Source organism: Hesperophylax consimilis, chromosome 26, assembly GCF_061612785.1.
Source record: "Hesperophylax consimilis isolate HC1 chromosome 26, BYU_Hcon_1.0, whole genome shotgun sequence".
Lineage (NCBI taxonomy): Eukaryota > Metazoa > Arthropoda > Insecta > Trichoptera > Limnephilidae > Hesperophylax > Hesperophylax consimilis.
This window is the reverse complement of record NC_142861.1, coordinates 15,676,983-15,690,105: the sequence shown is the minus strand read 5'-3', so window position 1 is coordinate 15,690,105 and position 13,123 is coordinate 15,676,983. Positions and strand designations below refer to the sequence as shown.

Sequence of the window (13,123 nt, the reverse complement as noted above, 5' to 3'; positions counted from 1 at the left end):
AAGACTATACAAGCTTAGATTCGAATTGGTACTAATAAAAAATGTATTTTACAGTGCTCTGATAGAGCTTGTAAGTGGCAACGTTGCATTTTACACCTGAAATTTCCGTCTTGAAAAAGTGAGGTTATTTTTTTAATCGACTACGTGAATATACGAGTAATACAAATTCTGTGATATTGATGGTTGATTGATGATTGATTGTAGGTAAATATAAATCTTAGAAATCAAAGTTTATTTTGCGCACACAATGAATAAAACGTGTCATTTTTTTTGTTTGGTTATTCTCTAGAAATAAGGAACTCCAGTATTATAAATACATTCGTGTAGATCATAAATCGCCGATTCTAAATATATAAGTTTAATACACTTATTATAAATCGTTATTTAAAAATTAATCAAACACCATCACATTAAAACGCATTGTTTAGATGGCAAGATTAAAAATTAATCAAACACCATCACATTAAAACGCATTGTTTAGATGGCAAGATTAAAAATTAATCAAACACCATCACATTAAAACGCATTGTTTAGATGGCAAGATTAAAAATGAATCAAACACCATCACATTAAAACGCATTGTTTAGATGGCAAGATTAAAAATGAATCAAACACCATCACATTAAAACGCATTGTTTAGATGACAAAATTAAAAATTAATCAAACACCATCACATAAAACGCATTGTTTAGATGGCAGGATTAAAGATTATTATGCTTTACTTCTGGCGAAATCGAAACTTCATTTAAGTGACTTTAAGCTGTATATTGTTGTTAGGGCAATGCACTACGTAGTAATGCGAAATCATGTGTTTTTATTTTGAAAATTTGGTCGCCTGGATATGTTTCAGATGCTTTAATTAAATACTGCGAGTAGAATATATCCTGGCCTTTGAAATAATCGAGTATTTTTTGACAAGTCTTTTTATAAGCTCAGAAAAAAATAATTTAAAGGCCTACGAAAACTGCTTTAAAGTTCAAAATCTCCTACTTGCAAACCCATTTTCGGTTATGGTTTTATTGTATAATGTGGAAAATTAAGTTATTTATGAAATGATCGGAAAACATTTAAATATTATTATTATTTTTTCATTGTATAATGTGACAAATAAAGTTATTTATAAAATGACTGAAAAAAATATAAATACTTTTGCCTGAACATCCACAAAATAAAATATAAGGCACTTTTTGGCATTGTTTTTTTCTTGAATAAATCAAAACAGGCGGATGGTGTGAAGCGGGAATTTAAGCCTTATCGCCATCTACGAAGGTGTGTTATAAATTCATAATAAGTGTTCATAATATTACAAGACGTAGAGCATCGCCTTAAGTGTAAAAAAAACTATGATTAATAACGCGTATCTAGGATATTATTATGGGAAAATCAACAACCAACTATCGAAATAATGATACCATTTTGTTGATATTGTTATTATTTTTAGAGAGTGAAGTTTAGACGACAGATTAAAAAAATTACATTATTGATATTGTTGTATCCGAAAATGATTTTTATTTTTTTTTGAAAATTATGTTTTTGTTATATTTCCAGGAAATTTCAGATTGGACGTGCGCCGCACGGATTTCCTGAAAACCTTCATGCAAAAAAACGAATTTTCAAAAAAAAAAACACCAACAATGTCGAATTTGTCAAACTTACACCCTATCACACTCAAAAATCACGAGCCGCCGGAGATCGGGTAATGTGAGATTTGGAGATTCTGTTTTAGATAGCAGATGGAATATGTATTAAATCTCTGATTTCAAAATGGAGGTTTTTCACGATTGTTTTGTCGCTTAATTCGCCTGTCGGCGAAATACCACGTATTTATTTATATTTTAAATGTATATTTACAGAATAAAAATATCCAATAAGAAAGATACATTATTCAATCATAATTGCCTAATTAGCGATTTAAATTTAGTAATGCTCAGGTGGAAAATGTCGATGTCAGAGGCTAGTGAGTTTAGAAGGCCTATCATTCTTCCGAGAGGCATTGCTAATGGTAAGTTAGTCCTACATCTCGGAAGAATGAACGCGCTCTTGCGAAGTTATCACGGACGTAAAATAAAATTTTGTTCAAAATTTCTGGATTGTTGATGTGACCGTTCAACAAGTTATAGGCCATCATCAGCAACGCAGCTTTCCGCCTGTTGACAAGACTATCGATACCGTATGGCCCCCCTCAGAATTGAATGAGAGCCCAAAAGACTCGAAAGAAAATATATTATAACGGTGGGCTAAGAATCAAAACTATCAATCTATGATAAAGCTGAAAGATGCTTAAGGCCCCGTAGTAAGCATTCAAAGATGGTTTGAAAGGGAGATATGTAAGTGCGAATGTTAGAGGGAGCGCGCTAATATTAAAAAACTATCGTTATTAAGGCGAGACTTAATGCCAAATAACTATTTTGATAACGAATTGGTGTACATTATGAATACCAAAAAATATGCTTTAGATAAATTGAAGGTTTTCCTATCGTTTCGCTTGAGTAGAATACAAATAAAAAATCAATTATCTAATTAAAAATATAAATTTAAACTAAAAAAAAAAATTTCAATAGAAATGTATGAACAACTTTTAAAAAATACAGTATTATGGCTAAAATTACACATGCCTGCAAATTGACACTTTTTGATATTTTTTTTCACCGTAATGGGTGAATCGTATGTATTTTGGTGCGCTGAGTCCAAATATGCCCTCAGTTTTTCTCCAGCACGTAGGGATTTTCCGCAAAATGAAAATGAAAGTTATGCAAAACCCGCAGTACATATAGGTAAAAATGCATTTTGAAATGAAAAATAAATATGTATTACTAGTGGTTTATTTACATTTTTAAATACAATTTGATAAAAACAATATGTATATACAATAAGGATTTATAATTCTTTATAATATCTACATCTTTTTCCCTCAAAACTCCGTTTTGAGCTTTTCCGTTTGTCAGCAAGCTCATGGAGCACCCCAAGGTTTTAAAACATTTCAACATTTTATTTACAATTTCTTCATAATCCGGGTCCTTATTGTTCCCCAAAAACTTAGTCACAACTTCTTTAAATAATATCCACGTCTTTTTTTCAGCTTTCATCACCATCACAACTGATTGTCTTTCATTAGTTTCCGAATGTCCGGACCAACAAAAACACCCTCCTTTAACTTTGCCTCAGACAGTCCCGGGAATTTCTTTTCAAGGTACTTAAACGTTTCGCCATCTTTTGGCAATGCCTTGACAAACTGCTTCATCAGTCCAAGCTTGATGTGAAGTGGGGGTAAAAGCACGTTTTTGGGATCAACCAAAGACTCAAAGTGAACATTTTTTTCTCCAACCTTCAAAGTTCTCGTTGGCCACACTTTTTGGCTCCAGTGCTGTGCTTTTGCCCGGCTATCCCACTCACATAGGAAACAGGGGAATTTCGTATAGCCACCTTGTTGTCCAAGCACCATAGAGATGACTTTGAGATCACCACAGACAGGCCATCCAAACTCCTTATATTTCAATTTATCAAGTATAAAAGCCATGTTGTCATACTTTTCTTTTAGATGCACAGAGTACCCCACGGGTACAGTAGCGTATTTATTGCCGTTGTGTAGCAAAACTGCTTTTAAACTTCTTTTTAATGAGTCAATAAAAAGCCTCTAATCATCTGACACATGTTGAATGTTAAACATTGACATCAACTTGGGAACATCAGAACAATATATAAGTTCGTCATCTTGGGAAAAAATTGGCTCAAATTGTTTTTCTCTGCTTCTGTACCAAGAGAATGAAGTTCCAAATCTCAACTAATACTGTTAAATATACTATTTTTTATCATATTTCATAGTTTCTGATATAAAACTATAAAAAGCTGAATAGTAAAAACAACTTTTTTCGGCATATTCATAAATATACGCCTTAAGGTGGGCCTTAAGATAGGCAAAAGAAAAATGCATTTTGCGGAAAATGCTTACGTGCTGGAAAAAAACTGGGGGCATTTCTGAACTCAGCGCACTAAAATACATAAGAATCACCCATTATTTTAAAGAAAGCAATTTGGTCGCAGGCCTGTGTTATCTGTGACAGTTTCACTTGATTAATTTTTTTGCTTTCTTATAAAATTATTTACAAAATAAATAAAAACCAGTTTTGTGCTTGAAATCTAACGTTTCTAGACTCCGTTTGTCAAGCGATTTTAATGCCTATTACCTACAATATAAGGTATACCAATAATATTCACATTTTGGCTTGTAGCTTCCACTTTAGCGAAAATGTTGAAAATATTTAATTTAATTTTTTTTTTACTTTAAATATATTTATTAAATAATTAATCAATTTACAGAGTATAATCAATAATGTTAACAAAGATAATTAATACAACTAGTTTCCACTGCTTTGGATTTTTTAATGTTCCTCGTCTATAGAAGCTGGCGCTTGTGTCTAGAAGAGTGGTGAGTATCAAGATGAAGAATATTTAGTGTTTGTAATTATGAATATTAAAATTTATAATTAATTACAAAGATAGTTTCATCATTTTGGTATTTTTACATTGAACTTCTCTTTAATTGCTTTTAGTAGGTGTTTATCGTTTTCTATTGTTCTGATATTTCGGGTAGGCTGTTGAAGTATTTTTTCCCTAGATATATGTAATGATGTTGAGCAAAAGTGGTTTTACATTTTTGTGTTGGAAATATATATTTTTGACGAGTACGACTTTCAGTTAAAAAGCTGTGATATTGATATTGTTGATATTTTAATACTTTAAATTCTTCAAAAATAGGTGTGTTGGATAATCTTTTGGTTTTTTCAATATTGTTTTTATAATTAGACGTTGTACAATTTCAACAGGGAGTAGATTTGTTTTGTATATGCAGCTCCCCAGCTGATTACAGCGTATTGGAGATTTGATTGTACCAAAGCGTGGTAGACTGATTTACGACTCGTTTGAAATAGAGCAAAAATCTTTATACAAATGGTTTAGTTGAATTTAATGATATACTGTGGATTTTTTCATACCTATAACATATTAAATAACAGAACAAAACGTGTTTATAATAATGTTCGGAGCTTTGCGTTTTTTTTCTATCTAGAGAATTTCATATAATTACCTTTTCGGCATAACAAAATGTATCTTCAAAACTAACATTTAGTTTTATAGGAACTTAAAAAATTAGTTATCAAGAGAAATGCGTTATAAATCGATTTAAATTCAGAATGCGGGGGCTTAAAAAGATATTTGATCAAACAAATGAATTGTAAAGATAATTGTCATTTCACTTTTTTTTGTTACATATAAAAATAATTATTAAAAAATTCACGAACAATGAATGTCAAGATATATCTTTCGTAAACACGCAAAATTTTAGGGTCGATGACTCTTTTAAATATATTACAATTATTTGGAAGTGTATAGCAAACTTTTGGATGCAAATACAAATCATGGTCCCGCTTCTTTCGAACACCGCATAAATCATATATCTCACCGTAATACAAAAGGAGATACAACGACTTTTATGAGTCGGTCTCAGTTTGAGCTTTAAAATTCACAATTAACATAGTTAACTAAACAAAGAAAAATTTAATCGACAGCTAAATTTTTAAATATCGGTCCAATTCCAAAACAAAAGTGACATTTTCCAACGTGTTCTTCAGAATCGTGGGTCTAGAAAGTCCAGAAAGCTATTTGTTTCGTGAATAAAAACGTTTCAGTCCCTACTGAGTAAAAACAGTTATTTAGTTACTAAATTTACCCTGTCGGAAAAAAAGTAAGCTCCTTGTGCTGGTGACGTCACACAGATATTCCACAGATTTGATGCCTTTTATCGAGACTCAAAAAACGAGAATAAAAACTTTAAAAAAATATTTCTACAATAAAAAATATGCTGTTGTTTAATATAGAAGGTTGATAAAAAAAAATTACAATGTTCCTTATGGAATGCTCAACATAAAAAAATACAAATTTACTGTCATATTATTATGCTTGATAGCAGAAAAGCACAATCTTACTGTCATATTGTTATGCTTGACAGAATAAAAGCACAACCTTACTGTCATATTGTTATACTTGACAGCAGAAAAGCACAATCTTACTGTCACATTGTTATGCTTGACAGAATAAAAGCATAACCTTACTGTCATATTGTTATATTTGACAGCAGAAAAGCACAACCTAAAATGGGTTATGCCTAAATACTATAAAGAATAAGTTTTGGATGTATTGTAAAGTGTCCTTTATGTCATAAAAATAAGTTCTTAAAAGGTTTATACTAGATATAAAAATGTATTTTTTTTAAAACTGAATAAAAACATACAACAAAAAAACTTCACAGGAGAAAAGCAGAACTTTACTGTCAAGTTGTTTTGCTCGCCAGCTGATCAGGATTTGATAGAAAGTGAAACGGACCTAGAATTGGAGTTTAACGGGACCTTTGAAATCTCAAAATAACAAAATGGTGCTAATTGGTCGTTCAATGATAAAGTCACATCTGAATTTCTGTTAAAAACCCAATTCATTGTTTAAATATAACTTTTCTATCCATGCGTGGTTAATTTTTTAAATTACCAGAGGTCTCACTCTCGCGTAATAATGCAAAAACCTGTGTTTTGTTTTGAAAGCAATATATACCTAGAAATATTATGTACGCTTTTAAATACTGAAAGTACATCTTGGCCATTGCTTTAGCGGGGTATTTTTAAGCCAGCCACTTCATATACTTCATAAGAAGGCCGGCCTGATGAGACACCGGGTCACTGGAGCCAGGATGCGGCTAATGGCCTCCGCCAACGCGTTGGTGACCGCAGCCTACCAGCACCAAGCGCCACTCCTGAGTGAGCGCTGGGCCCAAGCGCACTCAAGACCACACACGGCATAGTTGTCCTTATTTATTAATTTATTATATCTATTATACAAAAAAATGTGTCTATGCACCTATCGATTAGTTGGCTTGATCTTTATCCGGTGGGCCGCTAAATAAATGGGCGTATCAATTTTAAAACCACTTCATACCTCGTCTCCGCAAGCTAGCGACAAGTCTTGTAGGAAATGTTCATAAAAACATCTCATCTTCCTTCTTTCCGCCATGGTTAAGACTATCGCTGGGCTACGTCCAAACTGCACGCACTATCAAAGCAGCGTTTCCAATGAAAGTATATAATGCTTTGGATTGTAGAAACAAAGACGAGGCACCGTTGTGCGTAGATGCGATTTGCGGTAGTGACACTTTTTTGCGCGCAATAGTACATGGCCTCTGTCTTATTTCTAATATCTGTTTTTTAGCACAAAAACCATTATTTCTGAACTCCACAGTGAGTATATGTATGGACCTCCTCGTAGTAGCTTCACGGGTGTCACATCAAATTAATTGCATGTTTTCCTACCTTCTGATGACCGCATGTAGAATTTTTTGAAAACTCGTCGTAAATATTAACTGTTTCATTTCAACAACCTTTAAAAATTTTCGTAAATGCGAAATTCGTCGTCTTTTCTGTTGTTCAAAATTTCAAAATTTCTGTTAGCAAAAAAAAATTGTCTTCTGACGATTCCAAAATGCTGCTCGTCTCTTTGGTCTATATAAAACCCTCAAGCCAAAAACAACTCTGCACAAATGTGTAACGACATCAACAATATAAAATAGAAGAAATATAATACAATCAGTATGCATAGAAGAATAAATTCTTGACCTCGTTAATAAAAGACCTCTTGAAATAGTGAAAAAAATCATACAAATCAATATAATGAATAAAGGAAAATAAAAATTTATGGTTTTAAAAGGGAAGAATACAGTGCTTAAAATAGGGGCAAACATATCCATTCAACTAGGTGTACGGAAAGAGATAGGTGATAAATATGTGATGAAAGCAGTAACACTAGTGAAAGACAGCGTGAAAATGCAACAAGAGGAAGACACTTAATAGAAAATAGAAGAAGAAATATCGCTAGATGCAAACCATGCAGTTCTAACACAACAAGTATAGAATAGATTTTAACACCTTTTAAAAACTTCGGGTAGTTCACTGTAAACCCCAATATTAGAATTCCATCTTTATTAAATTCTTATCGAAAGCATTTAATAGTGCATTGCACCTTTGTGATAAGGTACTAAAATAGAAAAAAATGATAAACAGATGTAGATTTTTTAAATTTAAATATTTTAGTTGTTGTGCTCTTTCAAAAAGAGAATTAGACTAAAATAAAAGAACATTAAAAAACCATTTATTTTGTTTACAGGTTAGAGATTAGAGCAAAAAGAGAAGTAAAGAATTTCTGAGAAAGTATTGAAGAATGTATGAAAGACCTGAAACTTTGAAATAAATAAATAAATTAGAAACAATTATAAATTCATCTTTTCTGGAAAAAACTGTCAATAAAACAAAATTGCATCCTGAAACAGAAATATAATTAATTGTTAATTATATAAGATTAGTAAAATTATAACTAAAACTAAAAAATAAAAACATTAATTTGGGAGGTTGTTCATAATATTATTATGATCATGCCTTGAAACATGTAGAAAACAAAGAATAATTAGAATGGGTTGGTGAAACGCATTACCTGAGTATCTGGTCCATCCCTCAGGCGGGGATAGGCTTCTTCTGTGGTCATAGTGCCTGGGAGACTTGGACCTAGACCTTTGGGCGTGCCCCCCGTGCATTGGTTGTGGTGCATCAGCTGGTGCTGCAGAGTGAGATCGCTGACCAAGCATGGCTCCATTCTACAAAAAAATATATGTATTGTTTAAATTATTAAAATGGTCATCAAACATACGTTGTTAATCATTTAAATGGTTTTATCAATTAACAATATTAAAAACGTTTTTTCTTCTTTAAAAAAAAAGTCTTTTATTAGTTTTAATTCGCTTAAAAAAAGAGGGCTTAAAGTAGAACCTTGTGGAAAGCCGGTTGATGTTTTTTTTTTTTAATTTCAATAATTTGGTTTAATAATTGTCAATATTAAACATTTGTGTTTCTTCAATGTTAGTTTACCTTTTTAATACAATAAACAATCGATAAATAAAAGAGGACTTAAAGTAGATCAGTCTTCATGTTCGTTAACACCACAAAATGTCGAGAGAGTCTCAGAATGAAATTGATATATTCGAGTGGAAAATGTTGCTGATATGAAGTTAGTGAAAGGTTTAATGAAAGGTTATCTAAAGGAGGTATTTTGATATCATGATTGATTTTTGGTGTGTTATTTAAGTTGCACTTCCTCCTCTTATATCCAACTTTTCAGACAGTTTGCAGTGTCTACCGGGGTTTTTGCAAATTGATATTGTATATTATAACGCAAGGCTAGATTTCAGATGAAAACGTTGGCTAAAGGAGGTGGTATTGCAACTTTGTCCATAAAAAAGTCTAAGTTTTTGGTTGTTGATTTGAGTACGCACCCTTCTGTATCCGTGAGAATAAGAATTGGGTTTTGTGTCTCTGTTCATGACGGCCGCCCTCTGCCTGCCCTGAGGACTCATGTCTCTTCTACTTCTTCGGGCAAATTCTAGCTCCATCTACAAGCAAATCAATTCGTTAGAAGACAAAACGAAAAAACAAGCGATTTTGTAGAACGAATATTAAGTTTTGATCTGATATAGAACTTCTACCAAGAGGTCACCGGAGGTAAACTATTGCACGTCACTTTAGGTGATTCTTTCCAAATTGTTGTCCAGAGGGTCGAACTCTATAAATAATTTTATACTGTGGCAAGCCCATTATCAGTAGAAAACTACATAACCGATTTTATACTATCGTGTATCCACTTTTGGCATTAAGGGAATAGAATCAGTGTATTTTTTTTCAATTGCGGCACGCGATAGTTAAATATTGTTTTTTTTTTATACTTTCGCTATTCCAATTCTTTGTATAAACAACGTAATAAAGACGCTTATTAGTTTCAAGGGATTAAAGATTAAAGGACTCTAATAATACGTAAGACCGACTGATTCCGCCGGTGAAGGACCTTACTGGACCTTCCATTATTTGGCCAACTTGATTCTGTATCTTCTTGGGCTGGTTTTAGTTGAACTCTTCAAGAGTTCACGTGCAAGTGATAATGATGATTCTTGGGGCAGGAAGAAGATTGGAAAGGTAAATTAAAATGTATATTTCAAATGATTAAAAGTTTCAAAAATGCGAAAGACACACGTAAAAGTATTGCCGGCCGGTTTTTGTCGGAGCTAGAGGATACGTGAGCCTTATTTTATCTATATAAACGTATCCCCCTATTTCCTTTCTGGATTTTGACACGAGTGCATACACTCTTAAATACAATATATCAACTACTGGCATGACCCTACGATACATTTTTTTAAAGTTTCTTCTTACCGAAGAAACAAACGTATCGACCCAGAATATTTTGTTTCAATACACTTGGTGAAAAATATCTTATAGATCGGTCCAGTTTTAGAGGAGAAAATAGCAGAATACAAAATTTCGAGACTGAGACATTTTATTTAGGTATAATCAACCGGAGGTGCAGTTAACTCAGAATTCGGGAGAAGGGAAGGGTACCTATGATTCTTGCGTTTGCATTTCCTCTTAATTACATATGGTGGTGTCCCACTCTGTGTTCATTGCCATACAAATTAGCAACGACATTCCGTCGAAAACTGGCCAACAAAACCTGTGTATGTGTCATGGAACGAAGTATCCATTAAACCGACCGATTCCGCCGGCGGAGGACTCGAGCTGGACCCCAAGCTCGAGATGCTGGCCCCGTCCGCGACGACCCGTTGCGCGCGCGCCCGGCCGCGATGAGCGTGCGCGCGCGCGCAGCGGCCGGACGCGCCGGGCACGCCGCCTGCGCAGCACTCCAGCTCACACTCCGAAGTCGTGTCCGAATCGGATAATCTACTGGTCGAAGTCGAGGGCGGGGAGAGGTGGTCTGTGGGCGTCAGAGCGGGGTCGGCGTCCATATCACATAAGTCCATGCGGTAGCGCTACAACAAAAAATCATATTTTACAATTATTATAAATATTTATTTTTATTATTAGGTTATTCAATTACAGGGGGGTTTACACGATTCGTTCAACCAATAAAAATAGAGATTCTACGCACTACAATAATGGATAAAATACACTAGAATTATTTTACAACTATTTCTGTGAACAGTAGACTTTATAGTACTTATTTAATAAGTCAATATTTCCTCTGAAATCACTAGATTTAAGTACGCACTAATCCTTTCAGGCTAATTTATTCGCTTATGGGAACAACTCATATGGTCTCAAATCATTTTGTCTCCCTCGCTGTTGTGGTAAGAAATATGATCTAAATGGTGTTAGAAAGAGAAAATACCACGCTTTATATTAAAATCTAGAAATTAACTACAAAATAATTGAAATTTCCACTTTTATGAAACTAAAGGTTCCGACTGAAACATTTTTTCATTAGTAATTTTAGTAATAAAAAATGTAAAGTGAGCCACTTCAGTTTTTGTTTTTTGTTTGAATTCAAAATTTTAATTTTGCAAAAATATATGTTTTTTTCTAGTAAAAAAAATTAAAAGCATGTTTAATCACCTTTCAAAGACGTTTTTTGGATACGTTTATACATATTCTATTTAATTGGATTTTATTGCAAAGCGGAAATACTCCAACCTTCTGACAAAATACGCCCGAGGCCTGGGAGAAATATCTACCTGCTTAAATATAAACCATATAATATTTTGTTTAATTTTTTTTTATTTTCGAATAGGGACCAAACAATTTATGCAAAGAAACCTCACACCATCTCAATGACAATTTTTTTTTCAGAATACGAAACACAAAGCCAAAATAAACATGACGATTTCACATTTAAGACAAGAACTTTACTGAATCTAAATCGTCCACCTTCTTGAATCGGATACGGAACATACATATAAAATAACAGACAGACGAAATGCAAAACGGTCAAGTTAGAATAGGATTTCACTACGTTCAGTCACTAACAGTGGCCCCATAACATTACCGAGTAAAAAACGTCACTATTTCAATAAAAATCCTTTTCTTAAACTTTCTTCAGGCATTCTGTGAAAGTCCTATTCAAGTTCTGTTTTTATACTATTATTGGCTAGTTGCTTGACAAAACCGAAATAATAACAGAACTTGAAAAAAATTTTCACAGAACTTGAAAACGAACTTTGTCCTTAATATTTTGCTCAGTCAAAAGTAAGCCAACAAATCAAAGTTGGCCATCTAGTCAAAATAAGGTTTGCTTGAATATTAAAGAGAATGCCGCAGTTTACGAAACTGAATACAAACAAATTAATATACAGACAGATAAAAGGTCAAACGGTCAATAAGATTAAAAAAAGTATTTTGAAAAAGTGTCATTATAAGTTTGGCAGTACGGCGCGTATGTCAATTCGAGTTCATTCAAACCCACAAAACTAATAGAAAGTAGTTGGCGTAGTAACTGACCCCTCCGTGTATTGGTGCTATATCCTCGTGAGTGGAGAGGTAATACCACTCTGGTTCATCATTTAGTGGCATGAGACTCAGTTCGAGGACGATTTCTCCCAGGAAGTCATTGGGACCGTACCTGTTTAAGTCCCACACAGTCACCTGGAAGAAAACATATTAATAATTACAGGTACATTATAGACTGAAAAACTTTTCAGATTTGGTAACTGTTGAGACTCGCGGTCTCTAATAATTCTTCAAATAAACACTTCGGGATCAAAAAAACACGATGGACAGCCATTAGGAAAGTGCCCTTAATTAGCAGGCAGTAGTAATAAATACAAGTAGATTTTGGGGCTGACCTTGTATTTCTGTAGCAATAGTATTTATCCATCATTCTCTTTACTATCGACAGTTCTACCTTACTGCTCTTGAACACGATCCATAAATGAAAAATTATATTAATATGCACTTGAACGATCAATTTACCTCCAGCATGCGTTGCTTCAGGTCTGACCTTCTGATGCCAGAATACACGAAGGTCTGCCCCCATCTGGGGTCGTTGGTGCCAGCGAGAGTCTTGGTCCTCCTTTTGGACTTCTCGCTGCGGTCCGGCAGCAGAAAGACCTTGGCATAGGGACATCGGGGCTGCCCGGCGGGCCTGGGAATCAGGCCAGCTCCACAGACGATGGTAACCACCAGCTGCAGGGCGGCTGGATCAAAACCCAACTTGACCTGAAGAAAGAGAATAATGATTAATCCAATGTCAA

The 13,123-nt window shown here is 33.8% G+C and overlaps 1 protein-coding gene across 1 annotated transcript in view; it reads right to left on the bottom strand.

The window, feature by feature from the left end:
- Rim (Rab3 interacting molecule) overlaps positions 1-13,123 on the bottom strand; it is a 166,483-nt gene that overhangs the window by 74,897 nt on the left and 78,463 nt on the right. The window contains exons 8-13 of the mRNA XM_089647651.1: positions 12,843-13,088; positions 12,372-12,515; positions 10,779-10,906; positions 10,631-10,676; positions 9,362-9,478; positions 8,527-8,686 (exon numbers count right to left, since the gene is read on the bottom strand). Of these exons, the coding sequence (XP_089503777.1) occupies positions 8,527-8,686; positions 9,362-9,478; positions 10,631-10,676; positions 10,779-10,906; positions 12,372-12,515; positions 12,843-13,088 (841 nt within the window). The remainder of the gene's footprint in view (positions 1-8,526; positions 8,687-9,361; positions 9,479-10,630; positions 10,677-10,778; positions 10,907-12,371; positions 12,516-12,842; positions 13,089-13,123) is intronic.